Source organism: Bipolaris oryzae, assembly GCF_000523455.1.
Source record: "Bipolaris oryzae ATCC 44560 unplaced genomic scaffold scaffold_188, whole genome shotgun sequence".
NCBI lineage: Eukaryota > Fungi > Ascomycota > Dothideomycetes > Pleosporales > Pleosporaceae > Bipolaris > Bipolaris oryzae.
Window position 1 is genome coordinate 1 of NW_006911464.1, and position 23,155 is coordinate 23,155.

The 23,155-nt window shown below is 48.4% G+C and overlaps 10 protein-coding genes across 10 annotated transcripts; 7 read left to right on the forward strand and 3 right to left on the reverse strand.

Annotated features, from left to right (window-relative positions):
• Positions 1-732: 732 nt before the first annotated feature.
• On the reverse strand, positions 733-1,662 carry COCMIDRAFT_40438 (uncharacterized protein; the record flags this gene model as incomplete). Its single annotated transcript, XM_007693916.1, has 1 exon — positions 733-1,662. The coding sequence occupies one exon, from the start codon at positions 1,660-1,662 to the stop codon at positions 733-735; it is 930 nt and encodes a 309-aa protein (XP_007692106.1).
• Positions 1,663-1,936: 274 nt separating this feature from the next.
• On the forward strand, positions 1,937-4,175 carry COCMIDRAFT_29834 (uncharacterized protein; the record flags this gene model as incomplete). Its single annotated transcript, XM_007693913.1, has 5 exons — positions 1,937-1,974; positions 2,027-2,612; positions 2,668-2,826; positions 3,147-3,189; positions 3,247-4,175. The coding sequence occupies 5 exons, from the start codon at positions 1,937-1,939 to the stop codon at positions 4,173-4,175; spliced, it is 1,755 nt and encodes a 584-aa protein (XP_007692103.1).
• A 759-nt stretch (positions 4,176-4,934) lies between these two features.
• COCMIDRAFT_106343 (uncharacterized protein) lies at positions 4,935-6,170 on the forward strand (the record flags this gene model as incomplete). Its single annotated transcript, XM_007693919.1, has 1 exon — positions 4,935-6,170. The coding sequence occupies one exon, from the start codon at positions 4,935-4,937 to the stop codon at positions 6,168-6,170; it is 1,236 nt and encodes a 411-aa protein (XP_007692109.1).
• Positions 6,171-9,777: 3,607 nt separating this feature from the next.
• On the forward strand, positions 9,778-11,774 carry COCMIDRAFT_40441 (uncharacterized protein; the record flags this gene model as incomplete). Its single annotated transcript, XM_007693917.1, has 5 exons — positions 9,778-9,985; positions 10,062-10,961; positions 11,059-11,299; positions 11,361-11,505; positions 11,562-11,774. The coding sequence occupies 5 exons, from the start codon at positions 9,778-9,780 to the stop codon at positions 11,772-11,774; spliced, it is 1,707 nt and encodes a 568-aa protein (XP_007692107.1).
• Positions 11,775-11,965: 191 nt separating this feature from the next.
• On the reverse strand, positions 11,966-13,020 carry COCMIDRAFT_106309 (uncharacterized protein; the record flags this gene model as incomplete). The annotated part of the gene is made up of 2 exons (XM_007693920.1): positions 11,966-12,573; positions 12,915-13,020. 2 exons carry the CDS (start codon positions 13,018-13,020, stop codon positions 11,966-11,968), a joined length of 714 nt encoding a protein of 237 aa, XP_007692110.1.
• Positions 13,021-13,820: 800 nt separating this feature from the next.
• Positions 13,821-15,032, forward strand: COCMIDRAFT_106345 (uncharacterized protein; the record flags this gene model as incomplete). Its single annotated transcript, XM_007693921.1, has 2 exons — positions 13,821-14,422; positions 14,477-15,032. 2 exons carry the CDS (start codon positions 13,821-13,823, stop codon positions 15,030-15,032), a joined length of 1,158 nt encoding a protein of 385 aa, XP_007692111.1.
• A 410-nt stretch (positions 15,033-15,442) lies between these two features.
• Positions 15,443-16,699, forward strand: COCMIDRAFT_106355 (uncharacterized protein; the record flags this gene model as incomplete). The annotated part of the gene is made up of 1 exon (XM_007693922.1): positions 15,443-16,699. A coding segment is annotated over one exon (1,257 nt), but the record flags the coding sequence as incomplete, so codon positions are not given.
• A 2,526-nt stretch (positions 16,700-19,225) lies between these two features.
• On the forward strand, positions 19,226-19,971 carry COCMIDRAFT_29839 (uncharacterized protein; the record flags this gene model as incomplete). The annotated part of the gene is made up of 3 exons (XM_007693914.1): positions 19,226-19,303; positions 19,342-19,486; positions 19,541-19,971. The coding sequence occupies 3 exons, from the start codon at positions 19,226-19,228 to the stop codon at positions 19,969-19,971; spliced, it is 654 nt and encodes a 217-aa protein (XP_007692104.1).
• Positions 19,972-20,978: 1,007 nt separating this feature from the next.
• On the forward strand, positions 20,979-21,857 carry COCMIDRAFT_8904 (uncharacterized protein; the record flags this gene model as incomplete). Its single annotated transcript, XM_007693910.1, has 1 exon — positions 20,979-21,857. One exon carries the CDS (start codon positions 20,979-20,981, stop codon positions 21,855-21,857), a length of 879 nt encoding a protein of 292 aa, XP_007692100.1.
• Positions 21,858-22,191: 334 nt separating this feature from the next.
• On the reverse strand, positions 22,192-23,017 carry COCMIDRAFT_8905 (lytic polysaccharide monooxygenase; the record flags this gene model as incomplete). Its single annotated transcript, XM_007693911.1, has 3 exons — positions 22,192-22,353; positions 22,416-22,832; positions 22,895-23,017. The coding sequence occupies 3 exons, from the start codon at positions 23,015-23,017 to the stop codon at positions 22,192-22,194; spliced, it is 702 nt and encodes a 233-aa protein (XP_007692101.1).
• Between the last annotated feature and the right edge of the window lie 138 nt (positions 23,018-23,155).

Below are 23,155 nucleotides of genomic sequence, written 5' to 3' on the forward strand. Positions count from 1 at the left end.
GTTCGAGTCAACGTTGAGCGCACAACGCCATGTTTTTTTAGCTATTTTAGACCAGGGGATTTGATCTTTAGATTCGAAAGTATCACACTCTTCAAGCGCTTCTTCTAAGCCCATTGCGTTGTATTGTTGTAAAGTTGAGACGATAGAGAGGTTTTGGTGGTTCGGCGCATTGCGCGAATCCGCGCATTCCGCGCACGGACACAGTACTAGTCCGCCGATTTCGAGCTTGAGTACCGCTGAGCGAACGGGAAGCGCTAAGATCTCGAATCTATGGTCGTATGTACTATGTTGAAGGAATCAACTCTAATAAATCCCCGAGAAATCAATCTTTACAGACTCCAGAATGTAACAGCTTACTTGATGCTATCGATATGCCAAAGCTAGGCACTGCCGCATGAGCAGAAAACGATCTTTCTTCACTACATAATGGCAGAGAAAAAGCGACGCAACCGATACATAATAGCAAAGAATCTTTTCTCGTTGTATTGCAGTTACCTCAGGTTGCCGTTGTAGTATTCATTTCTTGCAACGAAGTGAAGGGGATGCATGTCCTACCAAGAGTTTTATTCCTGCAAACACCAAATGGGTAGCTGCACGACATTGTAGTTTAACAACATTAATCAAATTAGTTCTCGCAATCAACATTGAACTGCAAACAAACACAGAAATTGATAATAGGTCTCTTCATGGAGGGTATATTTGACCATATAATACATAACACTGGTACATTGGTTACATCTTGCCTCCCGTAAGCTCCTCAGCAAGCTTTTTGACTCTCTCCTTGGCGAGACCGACGCCCTCGCCGCCCTTGAGTTTCTGCAGCATATCGCCCACGCCTTCGGGCATAGGTCCGTGCCATGGACTGAGCCCCTCGTTGCCCGCGTGTCTTGGGCCCATGTTGCCTCTCGTGTCCCAGCCCATAGGCGACTCTTCTGTGCCAAAAGCCTTGTCAATGGCTTCGTCCAGTTGTTGTTCGTCTACAATGAACTCGCGCGCATTTGTGTACAGGTCGTGAAGACGCGATGCGCGCATTGCATCCACCTTAGCCATTCTTCGTTGGTAGGATCTGCTGCGGGCCTTGGAGATGTCTTTTCGCGGTGGCAGGTTGTCTGTGAGGAAGTCGCGGATGCCCTTGGACACCGAGTTCTCGGTCAAGATGTCGACTTCGCGGCGGGGCGCCATGGCCAGCTCGCGCCTCTGCGCTCCAATGGCCTGGATCTTGGCCATGTATTGTGCCTCTGACGTGACTTTCCTCTCGTGCAATTGTTTGACACCCTCCCTCAAGTTTTCTCTCCTCTTATCCGCCAGCCGTTGCTTGTATAGCCGGTATTCGGCATCTCTGCTATATGGTCCTGGCACTTTCACTTCCTTGGGCTCTCGTGCCGTCTTTCCCAGAAAAACGTCTGATTCCTTGGGGTGCTTATTCCTCGTCTTGAAGATATCACGTGGAATTGGCAGATGGCCTTTTACGGTGGGTTTGGCTGGGTAGGTGGGCTGCAATGGCTTGGGGACTTCGACATAATTTGGAGATTGCGGGCCGAGGGCGAGTGACGGTGGTGTAGAGGAGAATGTGCGGCCACCCAAGCTAGTATTGCACCCATTGAGGGCCGCGGCGGGTGAAGGAGACGTCCAGGCAAAGCGGACGGATATCCGTGGCGGCATTGCGATGGTAGTAAGGGAGCCAAAGCAATGCGGAGGTGCGGGCGTGGTGTTGGTCGGCCTGGCTGTCTTCGAAAATGTCGGTGCCAAGCCGGCTTAGCCCCACCCAGACTAGCTCCGCCTCTCAAAAAAAGTTGCCCATTCCCATGTTCGCGACCTTCCTTCACTCTTCGCCCTTCCACCTCTTGTCAATCCCCCCAAAGGAAGCAGAGCCAACATGGGTGTCCACAAGAAAGAGAAAAGCCGCCGCGAGCGCGAGGGCAAGGCGCACGATGGCATGGCCAATGTCAAAGTCAAGGGCACCAACTTTTATCGGTATGTATACATCCACCCTGCAATGCGCCATGTAGATACTAACAGCTTACAGTGATGCGAAAAAAGTAAAAGTGCTCAAGCGCCTTACTGATGGCAAGGCCGAGCGCAATGCCAAGGGAGACATTACAAAGGCCGCCGTCTACCAGAGCCGTGATGCGCCTGTCGCCCGCGTAGAGCCCAATCGCAAATGGTTCAACAACACGCGGGTGATATCTCAAGATGCCCTCGAGAGCTTCCGGTCTGCTGTTCAGGCCCAGGCCGCCGACCCCAGCACATATCTTATGAAGCGCAACAAGCTGCCCATGAGCTTGATCGAGACGCCTGGCCAGATTCCTGGTTTGAAGCAGCACGCGGCCAAAATTGCTGTCGACAGCCAGCCATTTTCAGAGACGTTTGGCCCCAAGGCCCAGCGGAAGCGACCAAAGCTTGACTTCAGCTCCATCGAGGATCTTGCTGGCCGAACCGACAGCATGCACGAAAACTACGTCGAGCGCCTTGAACAGGCCAAACTTCTGTCAGGTACCTCGGGCGAAGAAAAGGAGGGTGATAATGATACTCCCAATGGCGAGCTCACATCGGCTCGAGAATTCATCTTCATGAAGGGAACATCCAAGCGCATCTGGAACGAACTCTACAAGGTAAGAGTCTTCGGTCAAAGTGGCCCTAGCTCCCTGCTGACCCTTCTCTGTTCAGGTCATTGACTCCTCCGATGTCATCTTGCACGTCCTAGACGCCAGAGATCCAGACGGTACACGGTGTCGATCAGTCGAGAAATACATTCGCACAGAAGCACCTCATAAGCACCTGGTCTTTGTCCTTAACAAGGTCGACTTGGTGCCCTCCAAAGTAGCTGTAAGTTACCTCCCCACAACACTTCCCCCCTTACCATCCACACCCTCCTTAAGTCAAGGACCTTTTCCTCTACAATGATTATGGTTCTGTTACAAGTTGGGAAGAGCAAAAGTGGCTCGCCGGCCCAAGATCGTCTTGATTACGGGTCGACTGGCAACCGTCTTGGTTGTCAGTCAATAGAGTCACGCGTGATTTGTTTGAGTTGAGGACCGTCTCTGCACTCGCATCTTCATGGCGGTACTCTTAGTAATATTTCACACATTCCATTGTCGATTTCGCAACTTGCTGTTTCATCAATGGACATAGCTAACAATGCTTAGGCCGCATGGGTACGCCATCTGAGTCGTGAATTCCCAACACTTGGTACGTTCTGTTGTTGCTGTACTCTTCACCTGATTAATGAGCTAACCACAAGGGCAGCTTTCCACGCCTCGATCAACAACAGCTTCGGCAAGGGATCTCTCATCGCTCTTCTCCGTCAGTTCAGCTCTCTTCACAGCGACCGCAAGCAAATTTCGGTTGGCATGGTTGGCTACCCAAACACTGGAAAGTCATCCATCATCAACACTCTTCGAAAGAAGAAGGTGTGCGTTGTTGCACCTATTGCTGGTGAAACCAAGGTGTGGCAGTACATCACTTTGATGAAGCGCATCTATATGATCGACTGTCCGGGTATTGTCCCACCGAACCAAAACGACACAGACGAAGATCTTCTGCTGCGTGGTAGTGTTCGTGTAGAGAATGTTGAGTACCCAGCTCAGTATATCGAGGCTGTCTTGAGGAGAGTTCAACCGAAACACCTCCAAAGGACTTACGACATCAAGGAGAAGGATTACGAGAATGATGCTGTGCGGTTCTTGGAAGTACTATGCCGAAAGAGCGGTCGTCTGCTCAAGGGAGGCGAGGCTGACATTGATGGTGCTGCCAAGATGGTTCTCAATGACTGGATAAGAGGAAAGCTCCCCTGGTTCACTCCACCACCATTCAAAGAAGGTGAAGAAACTGGACCTGTCAATGAGAAGCGTGACGGCAAGCTTGGCGAGATGAGCAAAAAGCGCAAGCGCGACGGCGAAAGCCAGGCTACCGGAAGTGTGGCAGCGACTACCGATGCAAGCGGCGCAGCTCAAGACCAGATTGATGACGACGATGACGATGATGAGTTTGGCGGCTTCAGCGAGGATGACGACGTGGAAGAAGATGATGACGAAGACTCGGAAGATGAAGAGGGAGGTGCCGCACTCGAGGGTGCCGAGGATGACGCAAGCGAAGATGACGAAGCTGTTGAGCAAGAGCTCGCTGCTATATCAGAAGCGCTCACAAAAGCAAAGAAGCGTCAACGGAAAACATGATGACAATTAAAAGAAGAATAGTTTTGATTCAAATGATACCCCAACATTACGATACATCACCATAATGCACAGACCAAGTTCATCGATTTCATCCTTGGCCCTCGGAAAGCGTGAGTTCACGCGCAGTCAGGGGTGGCAGTCTTGCTATTGATAAATGAAGTGTACTCATTCAAACGTAGGTTGCCCTTTGAGACGCTGATAGTACGAGACAGTCAATGAAACAAAGTTTACGCCACGCACTCGCGCCGAATACAAACTGGCATCACGTCCATGGAGTGTCTACTTTAAAACAAAGACCGCCTTTTATCTCTAACAAACATCTCCAACAAACATCCCGATACCTCTAGATGATACAATATAAAGAAGTATTGAAATAATCTTCGATCCGAAAGCCTCGTGCCCTCTACGGACATGGTAGCACTGGGTATCTCGCGATAGCTTCGTCTCACTGGGGAGTAGTGCTCCGCGTCAAGTTTTCTCATGACACATTGGTATTTGCTGTCCCAAGCTGATTGGAGTCAGCAGTACCTGGCGTGCTGACGTCGCCTTCTCACGTGTCGAACACGTCCAACATTACATTTGCAATCGCTTGAGCAGGGCGACCAGAAGGCGTCACTATGTGGGGTACATAAGCTTCCGATATAACTACCATAATACACGTTACACTATGCTGTGGGGCATGTTAGTTCGTAAGCCGCGCCCTTCCGGTACATGTATCAAATACACTCTGGTCCCTTCATCTGTAAAACCAACGGCAGTATGGATAAGTCAAGTTCTCTTGTCAAACTTGCACAAAAGATCCTTGAAGAGGCAGAGAAAGTGGAAGCTGGTGGCAATGGCGAGGGGTCCGCTGACGCTCTATTCGAAGCAACGCAGGAGCTGCAAACGTCTCTGCTAACAGCGCCGAAGCTACTTGAACAGCATCAGATCCGCTGCGAATGTCTCGGTTGTTTGAAATGGTTGACGAGATTTGAAATCTTCAAGCATGTTCCAGCTGATCTCAGTCCCATTGCCTATACGGACCTCGCGGCCAAAGCGAATGTGCCTATCAGGCGGCTACAGTCAGTTGTGCGGATGGTCATGACGGACGGGATTTTTGTTGAACCCTCACCAATGCAAATTGCGCACACCCAACTATCAGCATCGTTCGCAACGGATAGTGCTCTTCTAGATTGGGCCTTCTTCATATACAATTACCAAGCTCTAGCGGCATATCACTTTACCGAAGCAACAGCGAAATGGCCCAACTCGGTAGCCAAAAACGAGACAGCTTTCAACTTGACCCTCAACACCGACTTGACTTTTTTTGAGCACCTAGAAGCCCATCCAGACATGAATAAGGCCTTCTCAGGTTACATGCGTGCTTTACAACGAAGCGGAAGCGGCAGTGTCCAACACATTGTCGATGGCTTCGACTGGGTCAGCCTGGGTGAAGCAAACATCGTCGACGTTGGCGGATCGACTGCACACGCATCTATTGCACTAGCTTCAGCCTTCCCAGACCTCCACTTCACTATCCAGGATCTCCCCGAGGTAGTCTCAGAAGGCAAAGCCAAACTACCCCAACTCACCAGCACCTCTGTAGCCTCACGCATCAACTTCTCAGTCCACAACTTCTTCACGCCCCAACCCAACGGTCTCAAACCTGACATCTTCTTCCTCCGTCGGATCTTACACAACTGGCCCGATCACCAGGCCCGTGAAATTCTCAATCACCTCGCCGTCGCTCTACGCGATAGTGGCAACTCCCTTGCCCGTATCCTCGTCATGGATTCGATTCTACCGCTCCCCGGCACCCTTCCTCGCTTTCAAGATGCCTATCTGCGCGTGCGCGACCTGACAATGAACCAGCTGTTTAATAGCAGAGAGCGCGAGTTGGAGGAGTGGAAGGGCCTGTTCGCGAGTACGGAGCCGAAGTTGGAACTCAAGGCGTGGAAGGAGCCACCTGGTAGTAATATGGCGGTTATGGAGGTGACATTGGTGGGAAGGGAATGAGTGGTTGAGGGAGTGGTGGGGAAGGGTAGGGCTGGTGTAAAGGTGGACATCTTGGTCGATTGAGGTTGAGGCTTGATTATGTGTGAAGGGGTTGGCGTATCTAAAATGAAATAAAAAACACTTCTGATCACTTGAGGATATAGAAAGATAGGTCTTGATCCATTGTTCTGCAGATATGAAATTAAGGAAATGGCTCATGAAGTGCTTGGATTCCCTTCGCTATGAGACGTGTCGCTATCTCTTTGATGGGGGACATTCTTTGTACACCCGTATCGCTCCCTCAACACTTTAGACCAGACCAAAGATATGGCGAGCGCCAAAACTATGGTAGCAATCCAGAAAATGTACCACTGGACACCATTCTTGCGATCATGCTACCACTACGAAATCGTTGCCGGACGAGATTCATCGAAAGCCTGCTTCAGAATAGCCAGTCTCTCATGCAAGTACTTGAACTTTGAAAAGTTGCGTTTCTCAGCCCTCAAAGAACCGCATCTAACCAGTTGAAGATCGAATTGGATATCCCTGGAGACAGAGCGTCGCATCTGCGTGAACCAATTTTCCGTCTTCGAATCCGATTGTGGAAATAACATATTCACTCTTCATTCTCTCGATTTCTTTCGCGATAGTCATTATGTCTTGGTGAGTTGCTGCCAAGAGATGTTGATAACTGCCTGTTGCCGAACATTTTCCCAAATCCTGTAAGTGATCTCCTTATGCATAGTTTTTGAAGTTGCATTTTTGAGAAGAACATTCAAAGGCATTGTACAGTCATAACAAAGTAGGCCTTTCTGGTGCGTCAAGGCGCTGCAAAATTCCTATTGTTTGAAGAGCAAGGATGAGGCTGAAATCCAGATCTTGGCTTCTCTGACATCCAAGTACAGTAAGGCTGCTGGTTGTAAGTTGAGTTAGGAGCGACGAGAGGGATGCATATGGAGCTACCGCAAGTTTCATATCATACAGTTCAAAGTTTTATTACATAACTGTCTCACGTATACTAATGGAGACTTCGAATACGCATGAGGATGGCTCCAGAAGTGAAGATGGCGACTTTGAGATTCCCGGGAGTGTAGACGGCGAACACCATGCGAGAGCAGACGTGGGGATGACATCTCGCAGCAGCGTAAGCTCTGTCCCAGATGAGTCGAGTAATAGTCAGGAATCAGTTTGGATTTTCTTCTCTAATCCAGGTTTGCATGCTCCCTCTATCGTTCGAGCATATTCTCTTCACGGGTTAAGGGTAGGAGAGTTTTCCGAAATCCAAAAGGCACCCCTAGAATGTCAGTGACCTGACGCGTTTGAAAATACTGCGAAGTTCTCCGTGGACCAGGATTGGGCCTTTATTATTTTAGCTAACCGTCAGTTTCATGATCAATTGTTTGTGTTTCTTCAACCGTGGAGCATACAGCATATGCCTGAAATCGCTCCCTCCATCCTAACCACCAGAATGATCTATTCTACATCCACGTCTCTATTTCTCGGTGAGCTCTTGGAAACTCCAGCGTACATGTGATTTCCTAAATCTGCTTTATTCCCAAAGATGTATGAAATGATCTTGCAGGACAGAAACAAGACCATCAAACCCAGCGACTGTGGTGCAAGAGTTGAAGATAGCGTTACGGGTCAAACTTACGAATATTTAGTCGTGGCTATTGAAGACTTGGCCGTTGCTTTCATGCCTCCCGCACACGAGATCATAAACAGTATTGCGACTAGAATCGGTCAAAAGCACCAATCCTGGTTATCTCTATCAATGTCTCTACTGTGCGAATGGTAGGAACCCTCTACAGAAAAAAGACAGCGCCCTCACCAAAGAAGGCCACCGCTCAACCCATATTCCTCAGTCGTAGAGGCTAGTGAGTGGGCACTACTCTCGTATATTCTTTCCCTATTTGATGCCGTGTTACAGAAAGCATCTTCGGGAATATCTTATTGAAGATAGTGGGTAATATCTTCGTCCACAACGGCATGATGTTTCTTTGCATCAATTTCCTTGATAATCCAAGAGATAAGAATACCACCCAGAATGGCATTTTGGTCTCCATTTTGTTCGGCAATTGCATGATCGCAGCTACTTGAGCTTTCGAATTCAACGTCATAACTTCTTAGTTTTTGTTCTTTTGCTGCTGGTGGAAATTTGTCTTGAGACTTCCTCAGTGCCGAGAATTCGCTCTGTTTGTTCGCACCGAAATCCCACTATCACTTGCGGACTTCTTCTGACTGCTCTCATCATTTGATGGAACACTTCGTCTCAGATTCGCAATATACGCAAAATTTCAGCATTTACTACTCGTATTAGCAATCACTTCTATCACTTTCATATGTTCGGGATGGTCCCTTATATTTCTGGAAGGGGTGGTTTACACAGATCCTGCTTGGATTACTTGTATAATTCGTCGTCAATATGTCCTTTTCTGTGACGAAAGACTTGACCACTCATCTAACGAGGAGTTAGGATATATCTTGCAAATCTAAGGATGATAGTTGTCTTTCGGCAACTTTCCTTATCTTTCATCTTTGGAGAAGTCGAAATTACTAAGGGCTCCAACACCTTTCTTCTCTAATAGCAACAACGAGTTTGATTCAGAAAATTATGTTCCATGTGCTCCGCTCAGTATGACATCACTATAAACCCACTCTGATTGACTGGTCTTGAACAACTCCTTCTTCCTTCACGAATTTCTCATCCACGGACAAAGAACTCAAGGTGAATGGACTTTGGGCTAAATGGTGGATGAATCATCCTGCTCGATATACACAGCCGCATGCCCCACGACCTTACCATGGCATGCCAAAAAGCCAGTTTTTCACTGTTTGCGAAAACCGAGCCATTCTGGTATTTAGGCATGATGAAAAAGTTGCACTACTAACCCGCGTTGGAGACTCCACACATGCACGATATTGGTACAACACAGTAGGGATATGGAGACCCGCGCTGCGGCAGATTAACGTTTTCAATCTATCGCCGCGCGACCTTTTTTTTTTGCAAAGGCCTGGTTCCTGCAGTTGAGCCTCAAAGCTTGTCTTTTCTCAGACTGCAGATCCAAATACGGACTATTTGAGAGCAAGTCAGAAAGACTAATTTGATGGGAAGTCGAATCGCGAACTGTGAACAGTATAGGGTTCAGGGCACAATGCATCCGCGTCCGCTTAGCAAACAATGGGGCCCCACTGGAGGCAACCTGCCATCATAACCACTCTCCACGCTCTGATCCAATGTTATGCGTCTTCTCCACTGGTTTTAGATCGTCTCCATCTCGCACGAGACGAGCATTTGGAGCTGATATTCGATAACTCCGACGCGAGTATTGCCCCCACAGCAAGAATCAAGCATTGGTGCGACTGAGATTAACCATTTTGTTGATGTATTCTGGATCTGTTTTTAGAGTTGAGTCAAGTATGCGTTGCCGGTGAGGCAAGTTCGGATTGCATATGTAGGATCAGTTCCCCAAGATGACCTTGTCGCCAGGTTTCCACAGTTCAGGACTTCGGAGTGACTAATGAAGGACTAATTGATCCTGCGAACACCCCTCCTGCTAGTCCTGCATATCGTTTTCGATTCTTTCTACCAGTCTTTAGTACATCAGCCCGTTCTAACTCCATTAATATGGCTCCTGTCGGTAGTGGTGGCGGCGATATCCAGGTAGCAGCTTTGGCACGTCGAAAGGCCCTGGCTGGCACATCCGGACCCATGGCCCTGGTCAAAAACGCAAAAGTGTTTGACATTGCATGTTTTGCTTGCTTAGGAGTACTGCTATATGGTTACAATCAAGGTGTCTTTTCCGGCGTCCTTACCATGAACTCGTTGAAGAGGCGTGAGTAGCTGAGAACACGTTTCAAGTTGCAATGGTTGATGCTAATGATTGCTAGACATGGGCGACTGAATCGAAGATCTACAGACGCTGGAATGGAGCTCTTCCAAGCAAGATTGGCTCTTTTCCATTCTCGAACTCGGCGCTTGGTTCGAGACGATGTACTCTGGTTTTCTCGCAGAGATACTGTCGCGGAAATGGATCATTCTAATTAACGTCAGCATATCCATTGTTGGTGTTGTTGTACAGTGCACAGCTATCACGGGAATCGGCCACAGCGCTATCCTTGGAGGTCGCTTTGTAATAGGGATGGGCGTAGGCTCTTTGTCAATGATTGTGCCAATATATAATGCAGAGGTTACTCCACCGGAGGTACGCGGTGCGCTTGTCGGACTTCAGCAATTGAGTATCATGCTTGGAATCATGGTCCCTTTCTGGATCGATTATGGCACCGACTACATTGGCGGAACCGGAGCTGGACAAAAGGATTCTGCATGGCTCATCCCTCTGGCGTTGCAACTGGCTCCCGCTGTCCTGCTTGGTGTTGGCATGCTCTTCATGCCCTTCTCGCCGCGCTGGCTGGTCCACCATAATCGCGAAAACGAGGCCCGGCGTGTATTGGCTCAACTACGCGGCCTCTCCCAAGAGGATGAGCTCATTGAGCTCGAACACTCCGAGATCCGTGCTCAGAGTTTGTTTGAGAAGAAGTCACTCGTGGAAAACTTCCCCCACCTTCAGGATATGAGTGCGGCGTCAACCTTCAAACTCCAATTCGTGGCAATTGGGAATCTATTTACGACAAAGGGGATGTTCAAGCGTGTAATGATCTCAGTGCTTACCATGCTGTTTCAACAATGGACAGGAATTAATGCAATCTTGTACTGCGCGCCGATCATCTTCGATGATCTGGGCTTGTCGAGCAACTCGGTTAGTTTATTGGCTACCAGTGTTGTGGGCATCATCATGTTTCTGGCGATGAGTAAGTTCTGAAGTCAAATACTTAACTACAAATTGTGTGACGCTAATGTATCGATAGCCCCGGCAGTTTTGTGTCGACACGCTTAGCCGCAAACCAGTTCTTATCAGTGGAGCTATCGGTATGGATGCTTGCCACTTCATCATTTCTAGAATCGTTGCTAGTTTTGAAAAAGACTGGCCTCACCACCAAGGTGCGGGCTGGGCTGTATGCGCGATGGTTTGGCTATTTGTGGTCTTCTTTGGTTACTCATGGGGCCCTTACTCGTGGATCGTTATGGCTAAGATTTGGCCCCTGGCAAATCGCCCATACAGTATTGCTCTGGGCGCTTCTTCCAATAGGTGAGCGAGGTCGTCATACCATGAACGATCTTCAAGGCTCGAGATATTGACGTTACTGTAGGATGAATAACTTCATGGTTGGTCAAGTCACACCAGATATGCTTACCCACCTGCGATGTGGCACATATATGTTCTTTGATATTTCCACTGTCGTAGGCGCCGCTTTCATCATCTTCTTTTTCCCCGAGACAAAGGGGTTGTCGCTTGTAAGTCACCAAGTTAGTATGCTTGGTGAATGCTCTGCTAATGAACATTTTGGGAGAAAATGGACCATCTCTCTGGCTCCGTCGGCACTGCACAGCGCGAAAAGGAGCGATGGAATAAGGTTTATCGCGAGGTTGGGCTTGCTGAGCTATTAGAGCGCTGTGGTCTGGTGGATCAGACTGTTGGCTCGAGTGCATCGATTGGAAAAGAGCAGCCAAGCCACAATGATGCGCTTGAGAAGGCTAAGCCAGCATTTTATGAGTTAGCATAGAATTTCGTGTAAAAATGGAGGGCATTGTAGTGGGAAAACTCCAATAAAAGTAACCGTGCAAAGTAATTGTGTACTCGCATAATGGGCGTATGTTTGGATTTTGAGGTTGTTGCTGATATCTGGCGAGATTCGTATCTCATGCTTTGTGCACAAGGCCACTCAATGCATTCCCGTTCAAGGGTACCCGAAATCTACTTGCGCAAGCTCCTCGTTGTCTGTCTCTTGATTCTCTCATCAACCTTGAGAACAGGCTTACTCACCCTCTTCGCAACGACAACAGGTTTCCTCGCCACCGCAACCCCGCCATCCCTGCTCTTCCTCTCCTGCTCCTCCCTTTCTGCAACCGTCTGATCCCGAATCCTCTCGGCAACCTCCTCCCACACGCCCGGAACCTTAGTCTTCATCGTATACAACCTGCCCTCTTTGACGTAAAACTTGAACCTCGGCTCGTTAATCACATCCAGCACCCTCTTCAGAATACCCTTCTCTCTTTGCCTCTGCGCCCATGCATCCGTCTTGGGCAACTCGATATTGGCAAGGCGGAATCGGCGCTGTGGTAGAGCGCGCAGCTCATGTAGGAAAGCGGTAGTGTGTTTGCGGAAGGGGAAAATACGAAGGGTCACGAATTCGAGTTTGGTATTCGCGGTTGCAAGAGGGTTCTTACGCAAGATGCTCGCGAATCGGAGGAGATCATGGCGGGAGCGCCGAGCGTGTTCGGGGATTTGGAGGAAGATTTGGTGAACGAAAGGAGCAGTGAGGTAAGCGATGGTTAGGGTAGGAATGGTGCCCAGGACGCCGACTTGGTGGGATTGTTAGATGGTGGTTGAGTATTGGTGGTGTAATGAAAGAGAGAATGAGATAGTGAGGAGTTGCAAAGCCAATTGAACATATGGCCCCTGGGGTGGCGTGGAGTTGCATGACTGGAACAGATTGTCGTTAAGATGAAAAATAAGAAGGAAACATATTTTAGAAAAACGAAATCAAAATGAAGATAGACCGAGAAAGAAATAAGCGTGACTGGAAATCATTTAAGGGACGATTAAAGGAAGAAGTCGCGGGATGAACACCATACAATGTCATGCAACATTTCGAGGGGTGATTGAAGATGTACGAGACGATGGCATAGGGCAGAATACTTACCTAAGATGGCCTGCATCTTTCTCAATCGCGGGTCAGGTTGGTTTTCGTTGTTCCATAAGGGGGGTACACCGAAGACTAAAGTGGTACCAAACTGCAGCAAGGCCATTGCTTTCCAGAAGGAGATCCATGTGGTGCGTGCGTCACCCGCATCATATATGAGTAGTCTGGATGGGTATTCTGCTTGCTTGTTAGTCCATGGCATTCATACTAAGAGGAAATCATGTCCACGTACTCCGATCTTTCTCAGCTGTTTTGGCGCCTTCTTTTGCTGATGTTCCGAAGAAGCGCAGTGTGGGAGAAGTGGAAAATTTCCTTTGACAGCTCCGACATATGAAGGTGGAAATGTGTGTTTTGACCACCGGTCTTCCAGCTCTTGATAGTGGTGCAGTGCTTCTGAAAGCAGCTGCAAGGACGAATAGACGTGGCTGCATGTTGCGTGGGAATGGGTGGGTGGGTGGTGAGTAGGATACGGGTGTCGCAATTGTACCGCAATTGTTGTAGGATCTCCCCAGCAGCGTGCAGGTTTCTCGCATGTACTCGTTCAATGGCTAATGTCTATAGTCATGGTCGCTTTGGTCAGGCGTGACGAGGGGCGATTGGCCAATAGCAAAAAAGCACGAGGGGTGAATTGGAAATCTCGGTTTGCACATGTCGCGGTGTCACGTGCGTCGGCGACACGGCGCCAGTTCGCCCGAGCGCCGAGAGGCGGTGCGTGTCTCAGCGTCTGGGCTGGAGACAAGGAGAAGCCACGATTCCTCTATACAACTCTAATCGACTACTCCACTACACACGTGCCAGCCGTCGCTATGTCAGCTACTAGTCATATTGTTGTTTGAACCACCGCTATCTCCCTGTGCAGCCCGCTTCGGATCCATTGGTGCATGCTTTATGTGATAGGTCGCAATTATGTTGTTCGCCCGCGCGTTCCTGACGCTTCTTTCATGCCTTTCCCTCGGCTCCGCTTACCACGACCTCAGCGACGAGACACTCAAGCACCTGCCCGGGCCCGGCAATGATTTCGACATTAAAAAGGGCTCCTTGCTGGCGCCCATTCTGGTCCCCAGAGTATCGGGTACTGAGAGCAATGCTGCCGTCCGCAAGCACTTTGTAGACTTCTTTAAGTCGCAATTGCCCGAATGGCGGATAGAACTGCACAATTCCTCGTCCACGACACCTGTCAGCAATGGAAAGGAGGTTCCCTTTGTTAACATCATTGCCACGCGCGACCCCCCGGGCAGCTTAGAGGGCGATGTGTCGAGGCTGGCGCTGGTCGCCCACTACGACAGCAAGTACACGCCTCCGGGCTTCATCGGCGCCACCGACAGTGCCGCTCCATGCGCCATGATCTTGCATATTGTGCGCAGCATCGACGCGGCGCTGACCAAGAAGTGGGCCGAGGCCAAGGCCGATGACTTTGAAGTTGAGCACAAAGGCGTCCAAGTCCTGCTGCTGGACGGCGAGGAGGCTTTCAAATCCTGGACCGATACCGACAGTCTCTATGGTGCCAGGTGGGTAACGTTGCTTGTGATCACTACAATCAAGTGCTAAGCTATGACATGCAGGGCTCTTGCTGGCGATTGGGAGTCGACCTTTCATGCCGCCGCTTCGATTTACCGGACGCCGCTCGACTCGATCGAACTCTTCGTCCTCCTTGACCTGTTAGGTTCCAGGAACCCGCAGGTGCCCTCGTACTTCTCCACTACTCACTGGGCGTATCAAAACGTGGCAAAGATCGAGGACCGCTTGCGCAAACTTGGTCTGATGAAGACATCTCCAAATCACAAGTCCAAAATGGCAAAGCGCGAGAACAAGGAGCCTCCCACTGAGAACTTCTTCCTGCCTGAAGCGTCCAAGCAAAGCACCAATTTTATGGGTGGATTTGTGCAGGACGACCATGTTCCCTTCATGGCTCGTGGCGTTGAAATCCTGCATATGATTCCTTCCCCGTTTCCAACAGTGTGGCACACAATGGAGGATGACGGGGAACATCTTGACATGGATACGGTGGAAGATTGGACTAAATTGTTCATGGCTTTTACTGCTGAATGGATGGAGTTGGAGGGTTTTTTTGATTTTAAGAAAGAGAAAAGGGAAGAGCCAGCAAAGTCGGAATTGTAAGCAGCTTCCTCCCGATCAAAATTATCCGTAAGTTAACCTGCCGCAGTGAGATACCCTAGAGTCATGCAGATACTTGCAAATGAATTGTTCCAAACATCCAAGTGACATTCTATTCAATGTTGTGTGCGGTCATGTTTCGAAGTCTTTGCATTGATTTCCCTCGTACTAACAATGAGACAAAGGCTACAGTAACAACAAAGTGTTCAGATGCCACCGTTTCCACCCAAGACTCGTCAAAGACATGGGCTTCGCAGTAGGCATCAGAAATACATGACATCTCCATCGCACCTCAAGTCCCACGCAACCTCTGGTGTCCTCTGCCTTGATTTCTGGAGCTGGCATACGTGTCGTTGAATCTCGAACTATAGTGATAAAAATATTTTGGGAGTCCCGAAAACGCCATCAGTACAATGCCCAGAGGCAAAGGGAAACAAAGCCCTGCCAGCACATCCAGTCGATCTCCAGACCCTAATGAACGCAGCAAGGCACCACAAGCTCCTGCACATCGCCGAGGTGGCACTCATAAGGTGCGCGATTCAGACAGGACGAATTCTGTCTATGATGCCTACAACTACAAGGAGCTGCTCGATGCAGCAAAAGAGCGCGGTGTATACCGCAAGGACATGAAAAAGGTGGAAATGGCTTGGGCGTTGAAGCGAAGCGATGAAGATAAGAAATGCGCAGAACGCGAAAACCTAAATGCACTCCGCAAGAAGCAAGAGGAAGCAAAAAGGGAACAGGAGCGCATAGTTGCAGAGCAGGAGGCACTGATCGAAGCTAAACTCAAAAGAAAGGCCGAGAAGACACGGAAAAGAGAGCGAGAAGAAAGTGTCAGCGACGACACCCTGAGTGACAACGAAATAGAAGCTCAGCAAAACATTCCAGATGAGTACAGGGGCGAGGCTATAGGATACGCACTCAGTGTCTCGTCCTGGGATAGTACTTCAACAGAATCAATTCCCGACCGCTCCAATCACATCCTCATACCATCCTGTAAACTGCAGCTCTTGGAATGGCCACACGAAATCCTGCCGCCTGCCATCCCGCCTCGTGATCTCCCACATGTTCCTGCTCTCCGACCGACAATAAAACCCTATTCTCCACTCAAGATCATCACGACAACAAGCAAGCAGAAACTCTGCCTCCCTGGTCTCAAATACCCTCCAACCGTAGATCCAGACTTTGTCCCCCTTCTTCCTGACTCTGTACGTGCCGCAGCCCATGGCGGGCATTTAGAAGGCATATTATGCAACGCTGTGATTGAGACTGGTGAAGAATGGGCTTCTCGGACACTCGTCCAAGGAGACAATGCCACGCTGTATTTTAATCTCGGCAATGCTAGTAATCCGACTAAGAGTCTTGCTGATGTGTACGGCAAGTGGAGTATGGAAGAAAGAAGAGCGAAACGCATAGATAGGACTTGTGAAGCGTATTGTGGGGCAAAGGAGGAGAGGAAGAAGAGAACAAGGAGGATCAAGGAAAAGTTGGTGGCTGAGGTGTATGAAACGTGCAAGTGGAGGCCCAGGGCTGTAGGATACATACCTGCGTATCTAGACTTTGAACCGGGAGAAATGCATGACGAGGAGAAAGAGCTGGGGAAATTGCGGTATGTGAGGTTCAAGAGTTGCGATGTGCCACATTATTATTTTTGGGTACAGGATACGAAAGAAGGCAACGACAAAAAAGCAGACGACGAAGAGAAGAGTGCGAATGCTGATGGAAGGAAAGGATCAGAGGGACTGAGATGCTATATCGAGGAAAAGACCGTGGGCAAAGAGCACAATCATGGGGTTCATTTTGCAAGAAAACAACCACACCAGCCCTGCATTCATGCAAACGACGATCCGACTTGCGCAAGCGAGGCTTCCAAAGACTGCGAAACTGAGAACTCCTTGGATGAGGCTGGCACTGGCATAAAGGGAGGAGCATTGTATCGCAGGGCCAGTACTCCACTCGTTTTCGACCCACCAATGGATCACCGCCAGTCAATCGTGAAGTGGCTCGAACAAATTAGCCCGAGCTTCGACCAGCTGCCATTTTCACCGAACTCATCAGAGCCTTTTGATGCCACACGGAGGGATGTTGACGGCCTAGATAATCGGAAAGAAGGCCCTGCACAGGTATCAAAGCGCGAACCAGCAGACAAATGCCTGTTTTGTGGTTTGCCATGGACCATGATGCCATCTCAGGTATGTATAACAAAGCCTCTCTAATCACGTTGAAATTTAACGTTGTTGCAGGATCAGGCTGAGCAAATGGTTTCTCATAGCGCTCGTCCAAAGGCACCGCCGTGTATGTTGTTTGAGAGGATGTTCGCTCCAAGTTATATGGACACTTTATTTGTCAAAAGAAAGAGGGAATTAGGTGCTTTGGTATCTCTGGAAGAATGTTGGAGAATGAAGCGATGAAGGGTGGACTTGTCCAAGGTCAGAAGCGCTAACTATTAGTTGTTACGATAAGACGACTTCGATGCTTGTTAGTAGTGTAACTCCCGTATCTCAAGATATGTTAGTTGCAAATTAATCGGGAATCATCCATCTCCAGCTCATCAAAATCGCTCCGACTATCATGCTGCGAAGTGCAACATGCCCAAAGAAGACTTCATCTCCACTCCCCTTCTGACTTCCGCTGAGTATACATGCCATTGACGATGCTGCAGTGGACACCAGCTATTATTATACCATGATTATATCTCGAGTCCACGAAAGCGCCGCATTGTCGGCGAAATTACCCGTTTCTTTGAGCTCTGCGATAAGTAGGAGCATCCGTACTAGTAGGATTTGTATGTATAAAGACTTGAAACGTCCCGCGTTGTTCGAGAAAGGTGTAAATGAAATCAACTGTTCTGCTTTTGAGCACTGTTGTCATGTCGAGAAAGACCACTCCCAGGCTCCAGATATCTGACGGTGGGTTTCGATGTTCATAATTTGCCACTTCGGGTGAGCAATATCTTAGTGTCATCCCGTTTACTGTGCTCGCTGTCATGCTACCTTTCTAGTCTGTAAAGTCATATGCCATTCCAAAATCTGTAAAGAGGAAATCTATCTTTTTGACCAAGATATTGCTGGGTTTGATGTCTTTATGCCGAATGTTGTGTTTGTGTAGAAACTCTAGAGCGCGAGCCAGACAGACGAAAAAGGTACGTGATTCCCAATTTTTAAGTGTATTCACATTCACCAGGTCCATAGACTTTGTCATCGCCAAGCCCTCGGTCGCTTCAGATTGTGGGCATTTTGGGGGTACAATACACGACGGGAGTCCTCGCTGAGTGATGGGGAACTAGTGATCAGATAAGCTGAGGTCAATGAGAGTGTTCAGGAGGTCCAGGTAGTCGATTGTGCAATATTCATGTTCTTAGTACTTTGCTCCAACGAAAACGAGTGGTCGTTCTAGATATTCTTCTATCATCGATATTAAAATATCAAAACACGGACCCTAGCTTTGCATATAGCTTCATTGCCAATATCCTGCCGTCTCTTCCAGCTTGGTGACATGCATCGCCATGACCCTAATCAACAATGATGGCTGAACTTACCCCCAAGACCAGGTAACGACGTGGGAATAAATATCCAGTACCTAGGACGGGATCAGAAAAGGCGGTGCAATTCCCTGCCTTGTATGTTACCTTAGATCTGTAGCTGTCTCTAATACGGCTCTGCTGACGCGCAGGGCGGGAAACTCAAATTATCAGGATATTCAATAGTAATGTGTTTCTGAAAGATGTACCTCAGAGTCAATGTTATGTTCTTTGATCTAACCCTATGTGTCCAAAGATTTGGGGGCGGAAAGCTGTCTAGACATTGCCAAGTCCTCTACTTCTTACTCTTGCGCCGTATACCCCGCTTGGCTACCAACGTGGCTCCGCCTCTTTCGCCCATGTATCCCTAAACTTTCTTAAGGGTTTCAGTACTTTCCCATCACCCTTGCGACTGCATTACTTGTATCACGACCGAATCTTCGCAAGAATTGACTCCTACCCTCCAAACTGATGTTTGCAAGTCACTCTACACAGCATCAGAATATCAGTCATGGAACCATACAAACTGGATAGCAGGGCGTCTATAAGTCTCCGCGCGATGTATATTTCGGGTTCTGTATAAATCCTCAGGGCACATTGAACATGATCGTTCGATATCCTAGCTCTTACTGAGACTTGACAGAGACCATCGAACAGCGAGCGAAGTTATGCCGAGATGCGCTATCCGTTTCCGAGCCTGAGGTCAACCGTTTGGAGCTCGTCATTGGTAAAGGTGCTAGAGTTACTGAGACTTGTGAGTGGATCAAGAATAATAGAGATTATCAATCTTAGAAACAAGGCAAAAGATCTCTGCTCTGGATCAAAGGGGGACCAGGAAAAGGCAAAACTATGCTCTCAATCTTTCTGGCGGAAGACCTTGAGCTGCTATTATCGAATGAACAAATAAAACAAGTCGCGTACTATTTCTGCATTCGTAGTAAGCGGGATAAGGGCACAAATTTATTGAGAAGCCTTTTGTATCAAATTATAGACAAACGGCCAGAGATTGCTAAACACGCCTTCCCATATCTCGAGTTACCTGAGCGAAGAGCTGATACTTTGTGTTCCTTGGCATCTCTCTGGATAATCTTACAAAAGATCATTGCTGACGCGGCACTGGGCCACCTGTTTTGCATAGTGGATGGGTTTGATGAGTGTGACGAGGACACGCAAAGATTTCTTATCCCGAGATTCGTGGACCAACTTGGTTCCCAAACCTCGCCAAATCGGCCAGAGAATCTTCCCAAGTTCCTCATCGTGAGCCGCGAAATAGAGCGATTGGAATGCTGCAACAAGGGGGATCTCGACGAAGACCATGTTAGCAATGGTGGTGGCGGGGATGTTGAACTATTGATTGGCGAAAAAGTGGATGAGCTGTTTCACAGAAAGAGATTAGACAACGCGTTCCGCCCAACAGTATAGGAAGCCTTACTTTCAAGAGATAGTGGCATATTTCTATGGGTAAGCTTTTTCATCAACAAGCTATTGAAGATGCGTACATGGAGCCAGGTATGCAGGCAGCTGGAGTCACTACCGGTCGATCTTGGTAACATGTATGATCGTATGTTACTTGGGATTCTTTCGGACAGCCGAAAGACATCATCGCTGATCTTACAATGGGTCTGCCTTGCTCAACGCCCCCTAACAATTGCAGAACTGGCACAAGTTGTAGGGCTGAAACCAGCTCCCAGATCATCTGTTCCAAAGGCATCAGCCTAGTGCCTACAGATGTTCTTCTCAAGCAGGTAACCATGGGTGCAATATCCCTGTGTGGTCAAATGTTAAAAGTTGAGCATGAAAATGTTATGTTCATCCATCAATCGGCAAGGGACTATCTATTGCGCTGGAATAGAGGTATTAACAGCATTTTGGAGTTTTTTCGGGTTCAGCAGAAGGAAACACATCGCCTGATCGCTCGCATATGTTTCGACTGCATTGTGCAAAAGAGTGACTCTCGGTCTATATGGAAGGATTCGCGAGGAATCCATTTAGCTTATTCACCGCTCTTTATTTATGCGGCCAATCATTGGGATACGCATGCCCGGCTTTGCTCTGATCCTGCAAATGAGCTCTATAACGACTTACATCACTCTTTGGAGCCCCACTCCGCGCTACCTATCAAGTGGTGGGACGTGTATATTCCGATGCGATTGCTTCGCCTGACTCACACTCCTCCTTTGCTGCATATCGTAAGCTACATCGGAGTGCCCTCCTGGATGGCGACGATACTCCAAGACAACCCGGAACTCAAATCACTATATTTCCTCGATCAGAAGAATCAAAGAAAAATGGCGCCTTTGCACTAGGCTGTAGAAGGACGTAACAACGAGGTGGTTTACCTACCACTTATGCATGGAGTCGATGTTAATATAGAGGATGACGAGGGTTTCACGCCTTTGGAGCGATCATTCAAAAACGGGTTTGGGATAATGGCACAGCGACTTCTTGATCAAGACACAGTTGTCACAATACATCCATATCGCGCAAATCCCTTCTATCAAGCCACTCGCTGGGGCAATAAAAGAATGTTGAATATGCTTCTGGAGAGGGGACCAGATATTTATGAATTAGATCTGCGCGGCACTGCGCCATTGCATCTTGCAGTGAGGAATGGATACGCGGAGTCTGTGCAGCTCTTACTCAATTTGGGTGCAAACGCAAATCTAATGGGAGGCCAATTCCGCTACAATAAGGTCCCACCGCACTTCGTTCCAGGCATTGGTGGAAAGCAAACAATTCAGTTACTTGTTGGTAAGGGAACTGATCTTGAAGCAAGGGATCATGATGGGAAGACTCCGTTATACATCTCATGCCAAAGCGGTGCCATCGAAAACGTACGATTGCTTCTCGAGATTGGCGCTGATACTTGGGTCAAGGATGATTGTGGAGGCACATTACTTCATGCGGCGGCTTATTCAGGAAGTGAAGCATTGATGCGGCGTTTCCTAGGTGAAGGACTAGACTTCAAAGCAAAAGACAATGCCGGAGAGACGGTGTTTCATTCATTCGCTGGCTGGAGGCCTCGAGCAGTTGCAATACCAATCATCGAGCTACTGATATCTCTAAGAAGAGACATCAACGAAAAAACCTCCGATGATTCGACAGCTCTGATGGAGGGAGTCAGATCACAAAATCCCAAAATGGTGCAGTTTTTAGTCGAGCATGGAGCCGACCTATACGCAAGAGACACCTTAGGCAGGACACCATTGCATTGGGCCACTTCTTACTGTGACTCGAACGACACCACAAGTGGCTTTGCAGAAACGATCAGAGTATTGATTAAGACTGGTGTCAATGTTAACGCTTGAAACAAAGATCTCCGAATGACTGGTTGCAGTCATGTTGCGATAGCACTTATCTCATGGAAGAAAATACAACCCGCAAGACATAAGTGCAAAATTGAACAGTTAAAGCTAACAGAGATCAATCGCCATACAGTTTAGAAGTATGAGTGTGAGAAGAGGCTAAGAGAAGAAAGGATCGATACCTGCACATCCATGCCCACATAGAGAAAAATAAAAAAGCTACTGTCATCGTCAAATAAATGGCCTATACCAACTTGATACACAAAGAAAGCTCTCTAGAGGTATGAATCTATTTTGAGAACTATTTACAGTGAATGTAGATCACTCATCGACATCTCTAGCAAGTGAAAACATCTGGTCCAGGCGCGGTATAAGTCTTTGAGCCAGTATACAAGTTGTACACGATACCCGCATCATTCTGCTTGTACGCTCCAGGAAACGAAACAGTTGCAGGAGTCTTACTAGCAGAGCCACCAATTACATTAATCTGTGCGCATTCCTACGTCCATCGTATTAGTATGATGCTTGGTAGAATAAGCCAAAAAAGGGCTAGAAACTCACCATGTAGAACTGAGCTCCCAAAAGCTGGCTAGCAGAGTGGAGCGCAATGAGCTCACCGCGGAGCAAGTACTGGCCTGGTGCTATGCAAGCTGGAATGGTGATGGTTTGGTTGCCCTGGTTAGCAATAAGGCGATCGACACCCCATTTTGAGCCGTCGAAAGCATCCTGTGCAATCTTGAACCAGCCTCCACCGACGCCAGAGTCAGTCTTTGCGTCTGAGACTTTCTTCAGATAAGCCATTACTGGCCCCTTGTGTGAGGCGTCGATGACGTCGTTGGGCCCAGAAGTGAGTGTGTGTCGCCATGTCAGAGTGGCTTTGGAGCCAGCTTGGACGGTGATGACGGTATTGGTTTTGGCGGGGACGTCGTTGGGAGGTCCGTTACAAACTATTGAGTTCGAAGTTACGTCGCTTACGGGCTATGTATTTTCAAGATTAGAGAAGGAAAATGGTGAATAGTTAGGTGTGTAGTGAGACGTACGCCATCGTATGTGGGGACGCGCACTCCATCGCCAACGGCACCGCCGTTGAGGCTAAGAAAGATAGTGTGGGCGGTGGCTGAGGAGGCTACCGCAGCGAGGACAAGAGGTGTTGAGAGTCTCATATTGATGTTTTGCGCTGGTGCCTTGTTCGAAGAGTAAATGGATGTCGAATGTCGAATTGATGAGGACTTGAGCGCCTTTTAAACAAGTTCTTCCAGTCTACCTACCCAGACTCCTGGCCCGAGATCCGGGGTTTACCA